Source organism: Lontra canadensis, unplaced genomic scaffold (genome assembly GCF_010015895.1).
Source record: "Lontra canadensis isolate GAN:19392208 unplaced genomic scaffold, GSC_riverotter_1.0 scaffold10, whole genome shotgun sequence".
In the NCBI taxonomy this organism is placed as follows: Eukaryota; Metazoa; Chordata; class Mammalia; order Carnivora; family Mustelidae; genus Lontra; species Lontra canadensis.
Genome location: NW_022631004.1, coordinates 18,839,680 through 18,860,672, shown reverse-complemented (window position 1 = coordinate 18,860,672; position 20,993 = coordinate 18,839,680). Strand labels below are relative to the sequence as shown.

The 20,993-nt window shown below is 34.1% G+C and overlaps 1 protein-coding gene across 1 annotated transcript in view; it reads right to left on the bottom strand.

The window, feature by feature from the left end:
• GLRA3 (glycine receptor alpha 3) overlaps positions 1-20,993 on the bottom strand; it is a 193,075-nt gene that overhangs the window by 66,682 nt on the left and 105,400 nt on the right. The window contains exon 4 of the mRNA XM_032855758.1: positions 9,174-9,397. Within this exon, the coding sequence (XP_032711649.1) occupies positions 9,174-9,397 (224 nt within the window). The remainder of the gene's footprint in view (positions 1-9,173; positions 9,398-20,993) is intronic.

Sequence of the window (20,993 nt, the reverse complement as noted above, 5' to 3'; positions counted from 1 at the left end):
GTCGTGATTCCAGGGTCCTGGGATGGAGCCCTGCATCGGGCTCCCTGCTCAGTGAGGAGCCTGCTTCCTCCTCTCTCTCTGCCTGCCTCTCTGCCTACTTGTAGTTTCTGTCAAATAAATAAGTAAAATCTTAAAAAAAAAAAAAAAAGTTTAAAGTATTCCCATTGAAATTCAGCATATCAGTGGGCACCTGAGGTGTTGTTGTTTTTTTTTTTTTTTTACCTAAACTAAAATGTGACCATAGATAAATTACTTCACTTCACTATATTTCAGGGTTTTCATCTCCAAAATGAAAGTAATCGTAGTACTTGCTCTGAAGAAACATTGTGAGCAGTACATGAGTTAATACACGTAAAGTGCTTAGGCAAGTATCTGACACATAGTAAACACTCAATAAATATTAGCCATTAAGGATTACTAGTATTCTGCCACTTCCAGACTCCTCCATCTTCCCCATCCTTGAGTTACATAGGAAGAGCACAAAGATGACTCAATTAGATCACATATAAAGTCGGGGTGCCCAGGGGGCTCAATTGGTTAAGCATTGGACTCTTGGCTTTTGTTCATGTCATGTTCTCATGGATAGTGGGATCCAGCCCACTGAAGATTTTCTCTCCCTTGCACCTGCCCCCACTCATGCTCTCTCTCTCCCTCTCTCTCTAAAATGAATAAATAAATGTTTAATTTTTTTTAAATCACATATCAAACCTCCTTAAGCTTTAACAAAAAATAATCATCAGCACTATCAAATGTAACCACATTCTCCAAAATGGCATTTTCATGTAGACCATAAAGTTATAATAATGCATGTTCTACAGTGAATGCTTTTGGTGAGGCCCAATTAACATGATTTGAGATATATAAACAGACAGACATGTGAAGCTGCTGAATTTTTTAGAATCCCAGGAGGATCATTTGACAATTCCTTCAAGTCAGAGTCCATAACACACTAAAATAATTCATATGGTTCATTCTTAAAGAGCAATTTCTTGTGATTCAGCTAGGTTAAGTGATCCTGTGAGTATGATCCTGTAGATTTACAAAGTTTTCCTCTGGAAAAAGGCAACTATAAAATGAGGTGGACACAATGTTCTCTGTCTTGTGAAAGGCTTCATTAGAAGTGTATGCACAAGTATATTTTGAACATAGGCACATTAATTTTCCAAACATCCAAGGCTCTCAGGACAGCCAGTTTCAAATGTTGGCTTGGAGAATTAACTCTGTGACCTTTTGTATGGAAGCAAATAGCATTCTCAGAATCTTTTCCAAGCTCTCACCATGCATGTGATGTCAAATTCATATCCTGACTATTTTTTTGGCATAAAATGAGAGACATTACATAATTCTTTAAAAGAGAAAGGCTTGAAAGGAATTATTTGGCAAAGAAAATCACTGTTTGTAGAACTTCTGTCATAAATCATATCCTAAAAAACATCTGTTTATTGACATTCTTTCTTTCGTTTAAAGTGTTGTACAATTACCTCTTTAACAACATATGGGTGAAAAAATACTTGTCAACCTGATGGGTGTGAACTAAATTTCTTCATCAAAACATTATATATAAATTAAAGATATGCTCTGACCACATCAAAAGAAAACTAAATCAAAAGGCAATTAATCACATTCTACTGTTTTGGAAATGAGTATCTTCTTGTGTAAGCAAGGACACTAAGTTCTCTTTCTTAGACAAGACACATAAACAGGATATGGTGTTCTTTATTTTCTCTTAAAAAGTCTTGGCTTGGCTTAGTGAAGTAGTAATGTTAAAATAGATTACTATAATCTATGACAAACAGTTGACCTGATTAAAATGGAGGTATTGTCCATTTTTTAAAAGATTTTGTTTATTTATTTGAAAGAGAGAGAGAGCGCGCACTAGCAGGGGGAGAAGGAGGCAGAGGAAAGAGGAGAAGCTGGGGATGTAGAGATATGGTGCTGGATCCCCAGACCCTGGGATCAGGAACTGAGTGGAAGGCAGATGCTTAAATGAGTGAGCCATGCAGGTTCCCCAGTATTGCCCATTTTTGAACAAGCAATGCCTAGAGTATGGTGTCTGTCTCAATCATTAATTAAGTATATATATTTAAATAAAAAAAAACTTTTCTGACTCTATTTTTGCCTCTTTATGAAACTGAAAAAATATCTTTATTAGTTCCTAATATTTCTAAGTTTAATGCAATAAGAAAAATTACCTCTCTTTTCTTTTTTCAAAGATGTATTTATTTATCTGAGAGAGAGTGAGAGAGAGAAAGCACGAGTGAGAGGGGCAGAGAATCTCCAGCAGACCCTGTGCTCAATGCAGAGCCCAACATAGGGCTCCATCCCATGACCCTGAGATCATGACCTGGGTCAAAACCAGAACTGGTCAGTCAACCAATTCTGCCACCCAGGACCCTGAACAATGACCTCTTGATTAGTTATCAGCTTTGCAATATTATCTGTAATATCATAATAGCGGTAATACACCTACTGAATTTACTATGTAGTAGACACTACTCAAATACTTCACAATTTCTCAACTTACTTCCCTACGACAAATTTACAAGACAGGTAAACAGTATTACCTTATTTTATAGATGAGGAAACTAAAAGGTCAACTCCAGTGGCATTACAAAAAAGAGATTAATAGGGCTGAATTTGTACATCTGGGAGCCCAGCTCTGAATTCTACACCCTTAACCATTAAGTATACTGCCTTTCAAAGGCATTGAAACATTTTTCATGAGAAAGGGCTTTTTAATGAAATGATTTTTCCAATTTTATATTTATATAACACAGGAAATGATGTATTTCATTCAGTAGTATTACATTTAAATGATTACATAAATGATTCTTCCCCCAAAATCAGTGAAATGGAGTTAAACTTTAGAAAATATAAGGAGATTCCCCATGGATTTTATATATTTACTTGAGTAATATAAATATAAATTTATATTTACTTGAGTGATTTGGTATTTCATTATGATTCTATAAAGATCAAAAAACTCTCAGGAGAGATTAGATTGCGGGAACACTAGAAGGGAGATTGTAACTAAAGTTCTAATCAGGAATTTTGTTGAAATCTGATTTTAGAGATGTTTTTAAAGCTTGTCAACCCATCACCACTGGAATCTTTGTGTTGTCGATGGATGGTTCCTTCAGGAAGCTGCTGTAAGCTAAGGACCTCTTCAGAAAACATGCATAATGACAGACATGCAAAATTCTCCTCACAACATCTATTTTGTGGTATTGTAAATTGATTGCCCTTGAATAAACAACACCTTAAAAAGCATCTGTTGATAAGTTTACTTTATCTATTAAAAATTTATGTTCCAACAGTAAACAAAACCAAAAGACAACTGACAGAATGGGAGAAGATATTCACAAACGACATATCAGATAAAGGGCTAGTGTCCAAAATCTATAAAGAACTTAGCAAACTCAACACCCAAAGAACAAATAATCCAATCAAGAAATGGGCAGAAGACATGAATAGACATTTCTGCAAAGAAGACATCCAGATGGCCAACAGACACATGAAAAAGTGCTCCATATCACTCGGCATCAGGGAAATACAAATCAAAACCACAATGAGATACCACCTCACACCAGTCAGAATGGCTAAAATTAACAAATCAGGAAATGACAGATGCTGGCGAGGATGCGGAGAAAGGGGAACCCTCCTACACTGTTCGTGGGAATGCAAGCTGGTGCAATCACTCTGGAAAACAGCATGGAGGTTCCTCAAAATGTTGAAAATAGAACTACCCTATGACCCAGCAATTGCACTACTGGGTATTTACCCTAAAGATACAAATGTAGTGATCCAAAGGGACACGTGCACCCGAATGTTTATAGCAGCAATGTCTACAATAGCCAAACTATGGAGAGAACCTAGATGTCCATCAACAGACGAATGGATAAAGAAGATGTGGTATATATATATACAATGGAATACTATGCAGCCATCAAAAGAAATGAAATCTTGCCATTTGTGACGACGTGGATGGAACTAGAGGGTATTATCCTTTGCGAAGTAAGTCAATCAGAGAAAGACAATTATCATATGATCTCCCTGATATGAGGGAGAGGAGATGCAACATGGGGGGTTAAGGGGGTAGAGAAGAGTAAATGAAACAAGATGGGATTGGAAGGGAGACAAACCATAAGTGACTCTTAATCTCACAAAACAAACTGAGGGTTGATGGGGGGAGGGGGGTTGGGGGGGTGGGGTTATGGACATTGGGGAGGGTATGTGCTATGGTGAGTGCTGTGAAATGTGTAAACCTAGCGATTCACAGACCTGTACCCCTGGGGATAAAAATATATTATATGTTTAAAAAAATAAATAAATAAAATTCATTAATAGAAAAAAAATTTATGTTCCAAAAATAAATACACATTATATAAGTAAGTCTAAATTCTTTTCACAACTGAATTTCAAAGAAAGAGTGATTATATTTCCTTTAAATAAAAGTTGAAATTGTGTTATGATCTTTGACAAGTTGTTGTGCATAGCATTTTTGATCTAAAATTTCTTCCTGTTATTTGATTTTTAATACACTAATCCTACCATAATATAAGCAGTAAAGTTGGATGTGTGTTAGTATGTATTAGTAGTATTAGAAAGTAAGAAGTAGATAATACTTTTTAAAAAATATTTTATTTATGTATTTGACAGAGATCACAAGTAGGCAGAGAGAGAGGGGGAAGCAGGCTCCCCGCTGAGCAGAGAGCCTGATGTGTTGCAGGGCTCGATCTCAGGACCCTGAGATCATGACCTGAGCCGAAGGCAGAGGCCTAACCTACGGAGTCACCCAGGAGCACCAATAGTAGATAATATTTAACTGCTTCCATTACCTCATGATGAGGATTTTGCCATCCCCCTTTTACAAGTGACAAGACAGAAACTTACATTAATAACTTACAAGTGTCCATACAGTGCTACTTTATAGATTCTGGAAAATACCAGTACTTACACTTTTTTGTTGTTTTTTGTTTGTTTGTTTGTTTGTTTGTTTTGTTTTGTTTTTAGGGAAGACACAAATAACAACTTTACTCTCCGTTGTATGCCTGGCATTATGCTACATGCTTTATATACATTATTTCAGGCTCAAGGTAATTATTATCATGCATATAAGAAAAATGAGCCTTTCACCCACAAACTTGCCCCAAATCACAGCTGGTGAGTCGTAGAGCCTGGATATAGTTTGGGAGAGACAGTCATCCATGGGTCTCTGTGCGTTTTGGTACACCTACCTCTTGCTGGGTGTACCAAAACTGTAAGGCCCACACTATTCTTTTACCTGAGCCATTTTTCCGGGTTGTTTATACAGCTGCTAATTTTGAGAGGTGAGATAATGTTGTCCTTCTGGACAAAGAGGAGGCTTGCTTACTACTTATAATAAAGGCAGTGGATTCCCCAAGCTCAGTGTTCCACAGCTGGGACACAGACACACAGTGTGTGTTACCCTGATCTAGTGTTCCAGTGAAACTTGAGGGCAAGGAAGAAATTAGGTCAATTCACTGATGCTCGTGTTGCTTGTGGTAAATAATATATTCCCTTATTTCTGACCCAGAGTCTTGTGTCTTCTGTCAGAGTCCATAAAAAAACTAATAAGCTAATTTTAAAAGTAAGGTAAAAACAAATCCCAACTTGGAACATCTAGGAGTTATGTGTCTTGCTCCAGAGCCCTCCCTTGAAAAGGACTTGATTTAAAAATTTATCAGTACAATTCATGGATATCATTTAGAAGTTCAAACACAAAAAAACTGAGAATAAATTCTGGAGGCAAACAAAACAAAACAAAACAAAACAAAAACTGAGACTAGAAGTTAAAACACTATAGAAAGTATTAAAAAAACAAAACAAAACACACAGTGTATTTTTGCCCTCTCCATCCTACCCTTGGTTCAGTTCTAGTTCCCTAGTGGCAGCCTCTCTTTAGACACTTGTCAACGATTTATAGTCATATATCTCAATTGCTATTATATTAATGCTTGATTTTTTAAGTTTGTGAAATTGTCTATTATTTCTAACAAGGAAAAAAATGTCTTTTATACCACACTTTGTGTACTTAATTCTCCCATAATACTCAAAATTTGATTACATAAATATTTATGATTAAATTAATATTCAGTGTTTACATGTTATGAATAATTAATTACTATTCATGGTTAAGCATAGTTGTTTGCTATAATTATAACTCTCATGTAACATTTTGTTTTCCTAGTACTAGTAATTGTCTCATTTCAATAATCAACAAATTCCCTATCAGAGCTACAAATTCAACAAACCCTCTATCAGAGCTACAGTGTCCCTTTCAATAGTCATTGCAGCAGGCAAACTATCAATTCCTTATTTTTCATGGAAATCTCCGTTTTTCCTCTTTTTTCTTTCTAATCAGATATTAAACCTCTGTATTGATGTGCTGATTTTCACATTCTTTCTCCTCTTTTTCTTTGTATCTTGATTGTACTTTTTGGGAGATGTCTTTTGGGAGATGTCTTCACTTCATCTTCCAAATATTCTACTGGTTCTTTTTCTCACATTGCTTATTCTTTGCAGCTGTTATGCTCTGAATGATTCCTTTTATTCCTTTCTTATTTCATGCATGTAGTTATCTCATCTGTCCAGAGATTTTTTTTTTAATGGTCTCTTCTGCTCTCCGTATTTTCTCGAGTCAAACCTTTTCTCTTTAATTTTCTCCTCTTTTCTCTTTATTTCCTCTGTGTGTTTCTTTTGGCCTCTGCTTTTTTCTTTCTTTTTTAAGATTTTATGTACTCATTTGAGAAAGAAAGAGTGACAGAGAGGGGGCAAGCAGGGGGAAAGGCAGAGGGAGAGAGAGAAGCAGACTTCCCGTTGAGCTGGGAGCCCAACATGAGGCTCAATCTCAGGACCCTGGGATCATGATCTGACCAGAAAGCAGATGCTTAACTATCTGAGCCACCCAGGCATTCCATGGCCTCTGCTTCTTTTTTGATCGTTACTATTATAGAATGTTCTCAAATGTCTGTTTTTATTTAAAAATAAGGTAAGAAAAACCATTTGGAACTCAGTTAGTAGCAGATGGTTCACTGAGTAATGGGCTTAACCGTAGGATAATAACATGACTGTGCAGATTTTTTCTTAGTGGTTCCCCAATTGTCATATCTGTAGATATTTTCCCAGAGGTACATTCTTCTGACTACTACTGCTCAATAGAAGAGGTTTAGGACTGGCTTTCAGCATTTTAGGGAGAACAAACATTTCGCCATACAGTGTGCAAACATCACGTAATCTCCATTTTCTTAGTATAATGCCCCACGACAGATGTCAGCTGTGCCTGGAGTCTACTCTTGAAGCTCATGGTAGAACCTCCCCCAGGTTTTCCATCCTCTTTCTGCTCATTCCAGATGGCAAAAAAAGTATTTCCTAGTCTGAAGGATATGGACAAGAAACTCAGGAATAGAAAGCTCAGTCTTCTTTCTGCAGATTTTAAATCAATTCTTGTCCTTTTCTTTCTTATCTAGCTTCCATTTTCTGAAGTCTTAGATACCTTAAATTTCTAAAAGTTCGAGGATATTATTTTCTTCCTTTTGGGGTCCCCTTCTGTAGCTCAGATTTCAGTTGTGCCTGTTAAGTCAGTTTTCACAATGCATTCATTTTCCAGTGTTCTAAAATATGTCATAATCGCTCAGCTGTCACTGTCGTTTTTGCCATTACTTTCCTCCTCCTGTGTGTTAATGCCTTTTTTACTCCTTACTCGGTTTATTTCTTTGTTTTAGGAGGTGTAGGAAGGAAATAGGAATAAATGGATAAGTTCAATCGATCAGGATTTCCAGGACAGTCTTTAAATAAGCAAGAAAGCCAGGTCTCTCATGAAACATCACAGATGTTCCATTTGTAAATTGAGTGAGTTTTTTTTTTTTCTAGCACAACTTTTGTTAACAAAGAAACTGCAATTTGAAGATTTTAAAGTCCTACGAGATTTCTAAAAACAACTCACAAAAATGAATTTATTCTGATTAAGTGAGCATGGTTGTAACAAACAAAAACAAGGAGCTAAGAGACATCTGTTTCATCTGAACTCATGCTGAAAGACAAAAGAGGCAATTCAGAATCATTTCATAACTTTTCTCAAAAATGCTGCCAAGATATGTAAGCAATTCTTAATGCACGGCACCATTTTCCAATCCAATAGGACTTGATATGAACAATGAAATATCCATAACCTACCTATAAACTAAATAAAGAAAATAAATTATGGAAGTTTTAAGATAATAATTTTATTTTAGAATATTTCTTAGGTGTGACACAAGTCATCAGATACATCCTTTCAACTGTTATTTATTGATTTTACACCTGTTTAATATTTAATAAACAGACAAAGTTGAATAAGCTCTCAAGTTCAACAGTCAAGAAATTTTAATATCAGTGTTTATATTTTGGTATGAATTAGTTATGTTTTTGTATTTCTAAAAGCTATTTAGTCTTCTGAGAAATGCATTATAAATAACTGAAATGTAAATAAGATCTTTACTAAAGAATGACCAGAGAACCCCAAGGAGATCAAAAAAATATAAACATCTGAAAAATAATTTATGGAAAATGAATCCCAGACAAGTAAATCCAAATATTTCTTCACCAACAAATATTTTAAAGAAGTAGGCATCTGTAAAAATATAACCACAGTGTATGAATCAACTATCATTCAATTTGCCTTTAAACTGTCCACCAATTTTGCTGATATTAAGAGGCTGAGCCATTTATTTTCTAAACAATGGATTTGGGGGCACCTGGGTGGCTCAGTCAGTAAGCCTCTGCCTTTGGCTCTGGTCATGATCCCAGGGTCCTGGGATCAAGCTCCGCATCAGGCTCCTTGATCACTGGGAAGCCTGCTTCTCCTTCTCCCATTCCCCCTGCTTGTGTTCTCTCTCTTGCTGTGTCTCTCTCTGTCAAATAAATAAATAAAATCTTTAAAAAATAAAAAATAAAAAAATTTAAAAAGTGGATTTTCAAGAATTACTCATACAGTTTCTAGATCTGGAACTTGGGTCTGTTATTGGTGATTAGACATATTTGGGAAATGGTATATTAGAGGAACTCAAGAAGAATTATGATAGCATTTACTCAAAAATCTCAAAACATTCATTAAAAAAAACGAAACAAACCCACAGTATTTTGCTGGAATCAGGGATTTGTCTATGACTCACCTTATTGAATAAAGAACATTTCCATTCTTGAAAATTCGTAACAATTTATTGTCTGTAGTAACTTCATGAAAGTTGGCACCCTTTTCATTGGCAAAGAACAAGTCAGGTTTCCAAATGGAGTCTAGCATAGAAGGGTCTAGATCTAAAGAGTCATCAGGATATTCACTATACGCAAGGCGGGGATCATTCCATTTCTGACGAAGAAAGATATTCACTCTGTAATCCTATGATAAAAGAAAGAAAGAAAGAAAAAAAAGCTGCTTTAAAAGTTCAGAATCTTATGTGCTATTCTTTGGGCACCTCTGAATTTTAGCAAAAGCCACTGACATCCTTGTGAGCTTTCCATACCCTACAATCCTCACTCATTACTACTAACAAGAGTCATTTTAGTTACAAGGCTTTGCCCATGTTTTTAGTGATCTAAATGTCTCCAAAGAAGAGGTCACAGAAGAGTACAATTTTATTATGCTTTTATTTTGCCATTCCATTCAAATTTTGCTTTCCTGGTTTGTCAGAATAAAATATTGGATTGCTATGAGACACTTGAAGCAAAATATTTTCATCTTTGCATTTATTTTCTAGAACCATTTCTTTCAGTAGATATCCAATAGCATTCAGAACGCATTTAGTGAAATTTTCTTGAAAGCTGTTTTATAAAAGTGATTATATATGCTTCTTTACAATGAAGATACATTTCCTCATGTTTAATATAGTAAGTTCCATGAAATAGGTGATTTGGAAAAAAATAAAAGGTGATTTTGAAATAATGAAATAATAATAAAGAGACATTATTGCCAGTAATCCTTTAAGAAGATTTGACTAAATAGTTTTCCTGATTAGACTACTCACAGTTGACTTAAAAAGGGGAAGAGTCGAAGATTTCAATCAAATTCTTGCTCACAATTTCTGGGCTAATGTATAGAATGACATAGATTCATAGCCAGGTGTATGCGTGGGTTTTGTACGTATATGAACATAAGCACTAACTTTGACCTTATAAATACAATTTTCCCATTAGATTTTTAAAATGAGTGGAAAAAATTAAACATTCAGACTTTGTTATAAGCGTGAGTGAAGTGAACATTCGAGGAAGATTTCATATCCATGGAAAATAGCCAAGGCTGGAGATATTCAGAGAAACTGAACACCAGTTTTCATCTTTTTTATTCCTTGATAACCAAATTGCCAGTTAACAGAATATAATAACCAAGCAATCACAAAGAATGTTTCCATAATATCAGACCTGGTAGACCGCTTCTCTTGTAGGGAGGTCAAACTTGGAGTAGTAAATGTTACAAATCTATATGTTCTCTTGATTATGATTTGTGCACGGAGACCCTTATCTTCTAACTGCAACTGAGTTTACATACCAGATAATGTTTTTTTCTGCTTGCTAGGTGCCCCATGTATCTTCCAAAGTGACAATGAACAGAGTTCACTTCAGCTTTTTACCACAAAGTTCATGATAATGTAGAAATCCCACCAACCACAAGGATCTGCAGAACCTGTAAATGGGGATATATGAACAAGCTTCTACCAGACAAAGATAGGTCACCCTCCCTTAGCCTAGAGTTCAGTTGGCCAAGAAGCATAGCTCCCTGGTTGGTGACCAGTTCTTGTGTCGCTTACTGCTCTGTAGTCTGTGTCTCAACCCTAATTTACTGCCAAAGGAATAGGTGATTGAACTAAAGCAGGTTTCTCTCTGCCTTAACCATAGGAGAAGATGAAATCAACTCCAGTTATAATGATGCTTGCTAGGAAAAATAACTGACAAGTAAGGAATTTCCTTTGGACTGATTCTTAAGATATATATATATATATATCTTAAGATATATACATATACATATATATATATGTATATATGTATATATATATATATATACATATATACACATATATATATATACACACATATATACATATATGTATATATATATATACATATATATATACACACATATATACATATATGTGTATATATATATATATATATTTGAGACAGTCTGCATGTGTTCCCCACTGTAAGGCTAAAATAAAAGTACTTTTAAGCTACAGTATATATAATACAATTTAGTTGAATATCCTTATCCTATGCTATTGGTTTAGTGATAAATTTTATAGACAGAATCTCAGATCTTCCAGGAACATCTTTTGCTACAAGAATGTGCTAAAAGACAAAGCAAAACAAAACAACAACAACAACAACAAAAAACACAAAAACAAAAACCACCCAGGGATCCTTCAGTTTCTGTTTCTAAATCACACAAGGCAGAAATCAACTGTCACCTGTCATCAAGGCCAAATGTTATCCTATATCCACTGTGCTCTTTCTGTGAATAACCATAAATATCTTTGTTTACTAACATACTTAGGCCTTTGGTTTAGGGCCAGGGTCCAAAACAAAACTGACAAAACAAAAATGATCATCTCCTGAAAACCTAGAAATTAAGGTTTTAACTGTTCTTGAAGTTTGGGTTTTTAATTGTTTGCAAATGACCATTGTTCTGGGAAACTACCCTATTAAACAACCAAATTCAGCATTCTGAAAATAAATTTTTAAAACTTAATCCTCATAGCTGGTGTATCCCATTTATACCAGGCAACCAACATAATTTGTGAGTCCTGATCATTTGTGTAAATACAGTAAATTAAATGGTAGTCAAATAATGCCACCTAAAAGAAATCCTTGTAACTTGATTTGAAATAACTTGCCTATACTAAAAGACCAGGAACTAAAGCAGGAAACAATTTTGCAAAATAGAGATAATGGATGTATATGCAGTACATGCAAAAAATTCTAAAACAGACTTACTAAAGTTGGTTTAAAATGTAATTATTCTTAAAATGCAAAACATACATAAAGTCTAATCATTTCATTGATGGAATTTTCCCTGTTCACCTGAGCTATGCCCTATAAGGGCGAAAATATAGAAAGGTTATAAGTGAGTAAAAAAAGACAATAATAAATATGAGATAATATATATGAAATAAATGAAAATGAAACAAATATTTATATTTCCATTTCTGAAATTTAGACATGTATTGAACTCATTCATAAGTCTTATAAGGCAACTGAATTGAATTTTATATGGAATCATAAAATTTTAGGACAGAGACATTTAATGATTCTTTTCTCTACAAACTCCTTTTGCAGTAAGACCTTCAGAAGTTAATCTTACTTTTCCATCATTTTTTCATGTTTCATAATAAATAATATTTGTTGTATGTTATACTGTATTAATACCCTCCCCATCTACTGCCAAAGAAATAGGTGGTTGGACTGAAGTCAGTTTCTCTCTGCCTTAATTACGAGAGATGTTTTAATCAAATCCAGTTATAATGATGCCTGCTAAGAAAAATAACTGATAAGTTATATGTTAACTATATGTTATATACTTAATGTATATGTTATACTATATTAGTATATTGACATATATATATTAATATAGTAAAGTAACAGTGATGAAATATAGTTATTATTTCATACTATAGAAAGACTAATTTTGACATTTCAGAAGTCTAAAATTATTGTTATTATTGTTATTATTATAATAGAATGATACACCTTATTTTAATTAGTTTAAATTAATGTTTTAAGAAAATATTTTGTTGACAAAGTAAAGTTATATATCATGTTTTGTTTTGAAAGTAAGTATCCATTAAAATCTAGTTCAAATTCCATCTATACATGACATAGTAAGTAATAGACCTTATATTTGAAATTTTACATTGTGAGGTACAAAAAATAACAATTCAATTAGGCAAATTTTATAATGGTTCATATACTAGACTCAGTCTTCTGGGGATCAAATCTCAGCTCTTGCAGTGAGATAGCTTTCTAATCTCCCTGTATCTTGTTTTTTCTTCCTTAAAATAGGGATAGTTATAATAGTGCTTGCTCTCGAGAGCGTGGCTGCAAGCATTGGATTGATCCACATGAGGTACTTAGAACCGCACTCATTAAATATTAGCTTTTAGATCCTCAAAATCAAAATTCATATTAAATACAAATTTTGTTGTATTTTCTGTTTATAAATTAGTTTTTGAAATAATAGGGGCATTTTGATATGCCACATAAGAATTTGGGTTAGATAATTGTAATGTTGAACCTGGTGAATAATATGGAAAATTTTCAAACCTGTATGATAAGTTTATCATTAACTTTTTGTATTAAATTTTGCATTTCAAAATTTCTGTATTTCTGTATTTCCTGTTTTTATTCAATGCCCATCCCCCCCCCATTTCTCTATATAATAGGTTTGTGTTCCAGGACCCTTTTCTATAATGGTACATATTGTTGCTTACCTATCACTTTGTGCCTCATGTTATACTAGTTGCTTTGTGGATTCCTCCTGCCATCCTCATAGCAAATCTATGAAGTAGGTGTTATTATTTGTGCAGTTTTACAGATGTGGACTGTGGGACCAAGATAAGCCAAGAACTTCAACATGATTACAAAGCTAATAGGAAGCATAGTTGTAATCCAGACCCATAAATTCTGGTTTCAGAGCTTTAAAGGATACATTGTCGGCATTATATACTGCCAGCTATGATTGTCTTGCATGCAAAACCACTGTTTTGTAAACTAATGCAAAGATTCTGGGTTTATGTGGTTTATGTTTGTGGGTTTTTTTGGTTGTTGTTATTGTTGATGTTGTTGTTTATTTGTGTTTTTTTAAGGTATTTGGGGTTACTGATTAACATCCGTACTGATGGGAAATTACACACACCTTATACCTAAATGTTATCCAATTAAATCTAATAGATACCAAGCGGTCATTTATCCATAATGAGTACCCTGGGGAAAGTCCAAAGTTAGTAAAAATCACAGCTAGATGTAGCACCTAAAATAACATAGAATACAATATTCATCTTTGGCTCTATAGTGTAGTATAGGATAGCTAGAAACTAACTAAAATGACCAATTAGGGAAAAAGTAGGGAAAATCATCATTAAATGTTAATAAAAGTTGTTAAGTGCTTCTCTTCCCTCTGGTCTATAAGTTTGAAGTTCCCTAGTGTTTTCAGGTAATTTCCAATCCGCAGACTTCTCCCACTTCTTCCTTTTCTCCCTGCCTTCTTACTTACTTCTGCCCTGTCCTTTCCTTGTTTCTTTCTGTCTCTGTGCCTGTCTTCCTCTTTACTCCTCCACCACTTCCCCATACATGTACACACACACACTGACTCTGCAGGACTAGTGGCCACATTTCTGTACTGGTGGTGTATGCAAGTGGTTTTCAACTGTGTCCTTACAGAGTAAAGGAAACAGGTCTCTACAGTACTATCATTATGATACCTTGATGTCTTTTTTTTTTTCTTTTCTTTATCCTACACATTTTCATGTAGTTGAAATTATATTGGGTATGTGTTTTTGCATCTTTCATCTCCACTAAATGAATTTTATGCCTTTTCTAGTATTCTTCTTAATTATCATTCCAATGGCGATATGATGCATTTTTCTTTTATTTTTTTTAGGTTTTTATTTAAATTCCAGTATAGTTAACATAGAGTGTAATATTAATTTCAGGTGTATAATACAGGGATTCAACACATCCATACACACCTGATGCTCATCACAAATGCCATCGTTAATTCCCATCACCTATGTCACCCATTCCCCTTTCCACCTCTCCCATGTTTATTCTCTACAGTTAAGAGTCTGTTCTTTTTTTTTTTTTTTTTAAGATTTTTTTTTTTTTGACAGAGAGAGAGAGTGAGATTGAGCACAAGTGGGCAGAGAGCAGTAGGCAAAGGGAGAGGGAGAGCAGGCTCTCCACGAGCAGGAAGCCAGATGCAGGGCTCAATCCCAGGACCCTGGGATCATGACCTGAGCTGAAGGCAGCCCCTTAACAGAATAAGCCACACAGGTGCCCCAAGAGTCTATTTCTTGGTTTGTCTCTCTCTCTCTCCCTCTTTTTTCTTCCCTTTGCTCTTTTGTTTTGATGATGCATTTTTCTTACACAAATAATTTTTCATGTGATTGCTTAGAGTCTAGAACATACGGAATCATGCAACTGACAAAAAACTTAAATGTGTTGATTTATTTAGTATAATTAAACTTTTTTCTCATTATGTCTCAATAGATTTGAGCAAAAATTAGGGGTATAAAATATCCTTAAGAACGAATATGCTAGGAATATTTTCAGAAGATAATATTTTTAAAAATATTTTTATTATTAAAATATCACAAGATAGAACAAAAATAAATAATATCACTAACTAGAATATTTTTTCTAAACATCTTGAATGCTTTCCAATGATTGCAAATATTTTAATCTAAAATGATAATTATAGTGGAAACTATCACTGCCTTTCTTTTTTTTTTTTTAAAGATTTTATTTATTTATTTGATACAGAGATCACAAGTAGGCAGAGAGGCAGGCAGAGAGATAGGAAGGGAAGCAGGTTCCCTGCTGAGCAGAGAGCCCCATGCGGGGCTCGATCCCAGGACCCTGGAATCATGACCTGAGCCGAAAGCAGAGGCTTTAACCCACTGAGCCACTCAGGCGCCCCTATCACTGCCTTTCTTATTTATAATGTTATTTAATAAAATGGTTTTACAAATTCAACAATTAGGATATTAATTAATCTTTTGAAAAGATACATTCAGATACATTCAGGTTAAAAAATTCAGTTTCTTTTACTGTTTTTAAAATTGTTGATGCTATTGATGCTGTTATTAGAGAATGGTATTTAGCCTTATTAAATTATTAGAAATATTTGAAAATTATGCAATTCTTAACTTGACACAAATTTTGTCATGCTGCATTATTATTCAATTATCTTCCGTGAAAGTAAAGTGTGTATGCTCAATGACATGTGCATATATTTGAGCACAAGATAGATCATTTATTTTCACTAAAAGTTCAAGAGAATTTATTCACATTAAAAATATAAAAAGACCAATGTTGGTCTCAAGTTTATTTAGATTCATTCAACAGCTGTTTATCACATATTGCCTATCTGGAATTTAGTTCAGTGCTGATGATACAATATTGAAAATTGGTCTCTGCTGTCAAATTGTTCATTATGTTGTAGAAGATAGATCATAAACAGATAATTATCTTTCCATATTATAAGTGCTATTTTGGAGACACGCACAGCATGCTATGGAAACATAAGGAAATAATAGCTAATAGGGACCAAGGTGGAAGGATCAGGGAAGATTTCCTGAGGAAAATCTAATTGAACTTGGTTTTTAAAATGAAAAAAAAAGAAAAAAAGTTAACTAGGCAAACATTGGGAACATAATAAAACGTGTCCTGTATTTTGACACAAAATCCAGTAATCACTGTATTTTTGTATGATTAATACAGGAATTAGGTCGACTTTAAGTATTATAATTTACTTTTTTATTTGATATCTATTGAACACCTTCTGTGTAACAGGCAATGTGCTGAGGGTTATAAAGTTGAATTATGCATAGTGCCTGTCACCTCCAGGCAAACAATCTGCAGGAAAGGGAATGGAACACAACAAGAATGAAAACAGGGGATACGGAAGAAGTATATTATGAAAATAAGAACTTTACTGATTTTTACTTGGTGTTAGTCTTCTTTCAAAAAATAAAATAGAATAAAGAGTGTGAGAAAAAAGGACTTGATGTGCAGGAAATACAGACATAGATGCAGATATAGATGAAAAATGTATTTATAAAGGACATATTCTTCCAACATAATGGTAGACAGACACATAGATGGGCCTTTCTCCTAGACATTATTTTATGGATAATGGAAAAAATATGCACTTTAAAAAAGTTTGCTGTCTTACAAGAATATAAAGGGATTCTTCAAAGACAAAAATAGTAACAAAAGTAAGAGTGAGCTAACGCCAAAGTAAAAGCAGTGGTGGTAAGCAAATACAAATGCCTAGACTGGGAAACCGAGTCTTGCACCACCACAGATGGAAAAACTGAACCTGTGACTAAGGATTCATTAATTAGTCCCTCAAGAATATCATGGATAAAGTTCAACCAAATATATGTTTATAACCAGTAATAATTTACTACAGACAAAAGAAAGTAGACATGAGGAGATGCAGACTTGGAAACTCCACATCAAAAATATGAGATTAAACAGGTAAAATGTATTTAAAGAAATAAAAGATAAATTCTGCAATAGAAGCCAATAATGACAAGAACATTTGAAAAATAATAAAATAATAATAAAATGAAAATACAAGTGTTGAAATTAAAGACTTAATGGATATGTTAAAGCATATAAGAAACTTCTGAACAAAGAACTTGAGGAGACTGTAGAGCTGGGAAAATGTCCCAGATGCAAAGTGGGAGAAAAGGAGAGAGAAAATGATTTTCAAGATAAAAGGGGGAAGTCTAAAGTAATCTACATCTAATTGAGATCCCAGAGGATGAAAAAGAATAACAAAAGCCAACAGAGAAAATGACAAGAATTTTGCAGAATAAACCAAAGAAACTAATGCAAAGATATAGGAAACTCAAACATACAAGTAAAGGTAAATAAAAATAAGTCCATATGAAGACATTATATTAAAACTGTAGAATATCAAAGGCAAAGAAAATATGTTTGAAAGAATAACGCCTCTATTGCCAAACAATATCCCATCATATGGAACACCACATTCTATTTATCCATTCATCAAAATGGAGTATTGATACAAGCTGCAACTTGGATGAATCTTATAAATACTATGCTAAAAAAGCCAGTCACAGGGCACCTGGGTGGCTCAGTGGTTAAGCACCTGCCTTAGGCTCAGGTCGTGATCCCACGGTCCTGGGATCAAGCCCCGTATCGGGTTCCCTGCTTGGCAGGAAGCCTGCTTCTCCCTCGTCTTCTCCTGCTTCCCTGCTTGTGTTCCCTCTCTCGCTAGGTCTCTTTTTGTCAAATAAATAAATAAATAAAATATATATATTTTTTAAAAAGTCACAAAAGATTCTGTATTGTATGATTCCACGTATATAAAATGTCCACAGTAGACAAACCTATGGTGACAGAAAGCAGATTAGTAGTTGGGGAGCAGTGAGGAAGAACTGCTAAAGTGTACATGGTTTCCTTGTGAACAATAAATAAATGTTCAAAAATGGTTGTGGTGATGGTTGCACAATTGTGTGAGTTCAGTAAAGGTCATTTAATTATAAACTTAAAAGGATGAATTGTATGACATGTGTATGGTATGTATATAATTACCTTTAAAAAAAAATATTTGTTTATTTACTTAAGAGAGAGAGAGAGCAGAGAGAGGAGCAAAGGGAGGGAGAGACTCCGCAACAGATTCTCCATTGAGTGTAGAGCCTGGACCAGGGCTCAATTCCAGGACCCATCATCACCTGAGTCAAAACCAAGAGTTAGATGCTTAACCGACTGAGCCACCCAGGTGATCTATAATTACCTTTATTGGAAAATATCGAGATTGGTGGTAGACTTTGCATCAATAATCAATAGTGGGTTAACATCATCAAAATATTAAGACAATATTAGAGTTAATTTGATTAGTGTACTCACTAATTCTTCCAAATTGAAAGAAAGGCATTAAAGAAAAAGTTTTTTTCTTGAACATTTATAAAATGGACTTTTAATTAATGCATTTCAGAAGGCAGAATTAAAAAAAAAACACAATGCTATTCTGTAGTGCAAATAGAAATGACGAGCAAGAAACTGGTGAACTGCGATACAAATTTGATTAGACTTCTCTATAAAAAATTGCTATGAATGCATAATTTATGGGGTTGAAATGAACTGAAATATTGAAAAAACAATTTCACATGCTATGACTGATCACATAAGATATGTAGAAATAAATCTTTAAAACTGTGAGATTTTACCTAGAACATTTCCTAATTTCTTCAAAACTTAAGTAGATCAATAATAGGGGGAGATGCCATGATTATATAAAGAAAGAGGAAATGTTGTAAAGGTAACAATTATGTGCAAACTAGTTGCTAGAGTCCATGTCATTTTTGTCAGAACAAAACAATTTTTTGAGAAAAAGAATGAGCTAATTTTATAGTTTATATAGAATACCACTGAAGGTCTCGGATAGCCAAGGTTCTCTTACAGAAGGAGAAAGAAATAGAGGGACTTCCTGTAGTAGGTAATTGAAATGATTACGAAGCTGTAAAACATTATGGTTGGTGCAAACAAACTGGCCAATGGGACAAAATGAGGAGTCTAAACAATATTTATTTGATATATAAAGGAAGTAGAATTGGATTAGTGGTACACACATGGATTATTTAATAAATTGTTTTGCTTATGACAAAAATGTTCAGTTCTATCCCAATAATAACACTAAAAAAAAAAAAAAAAGGTTTGGATGAGTTGAAAGTTCAAATAAGATGGGTTAAAAAAAAAAAAACCAGAAAGAAAACATAGCAGAGTATTATAGCTTTGAGGTAGGGTAAATTCTTTAAGAAATTCTATTCATTAGAAGGTCCCTTAAGGATAATGAAAAGCCAAACCATACTGGATGATGATATTTGCCACACAGGTATAACTGACAGCTGGCTGGTGCCAAGCTATAAAAGATCTCATGTTAATCATTGAGAAAAAGACAAAAATACTGAGTAGAAAAGTAGTCAAAAGAAGACATTTCACTGGGCAAAGATCACAAATATCCAAGAATTATGTGAAAAAAATGTTGAAGCCCACTGATAGCAAAGAAGTGCAAAATATAGACATTAATAAGATACCATATTTGTACCAAACTCTTAAGAATAAAAAGTTTGATGTCAGAAGTTGGCATGAATAGAGAGGAAAATGATACCACATACATGACTGTTGAAAGTAGAAAAAGGTGAGAAAGATTAACATTGTACTATAAATTAGATATACAAATACTCGAGACCAATATTTCAGTTCTAAGTATAAATCTTAAAGAAACTCTTGTACGTGTGTGCCAGAAGACATAACACAAAAATATTTATAGTAGCACTGTTAGCTGTAATAAAAACAAAAACCATTTCAAACACTCATTGACAGGAAAATGGGTAATAAATTATGATATATCAACAAAATTAGATGTTACATAGCAGTGAAATGGATTGATACTGCTATTTAAAATAATGAGGAAAGGGGCGCCTGGGTGGCTCAGTGGGTTAAAGCCTCTGCCTTCCGCTCAGGTCATATTCCCAGGGTCCTGGAATCAAGCCCCACATCAGGCTTTCTGTAGAGGGAGCTGCTTCCTCCCCTCTTTCTCTCTGCCTGCCTCTCTGCCTACTTGTGATCACTATCTGTCAAATAAATAATAAAATCTTTTAAAAAATAAAAAAAATAATGAGGATAAATCTTAGTTAAATATAGTGAAAACAAAGTGTCAAAAATATGTTATGGCACTATTTTTTAAAAACTCAAAACCAGGCAATCTTTCTCTCTTTCTCTATTATCTATCTATCTATTTATCATCTACCTATTATCTACCTATCATCTATCATCTATCTATCATCTATCTATCTACCTATTAACTATCTATCATCTATCTATCTATCAAAATTTTAAGGGCAAACAAGCAAATTAGAAACACAAAAAAATTTTTTTTGAGATTTTATTTATTTATTTGACAGAGATCACAAGTAGGCAGAGAGTCAGGCAGAGAAGCAGGCTGGCTCCCTGCTGAGCAGAGAGCCTGATGCGGGGCTTGAACCCAGGACCATGGGATCATGACCTGAGCTGAAGGCAGAGGCTTTAACCCACCGAGCCACCCAGGCACCCTGAAACACAAAATTCTTGATTATGGTTACTTAGGGAGATACTAGGTAAATAGGGTTGGGGTGGATTATACATGTATCTTTAATATTGGTAATGCTCTTGTTCTGAAGTTAGGTGGTGGTGTCAATAGTTTCTGTTTT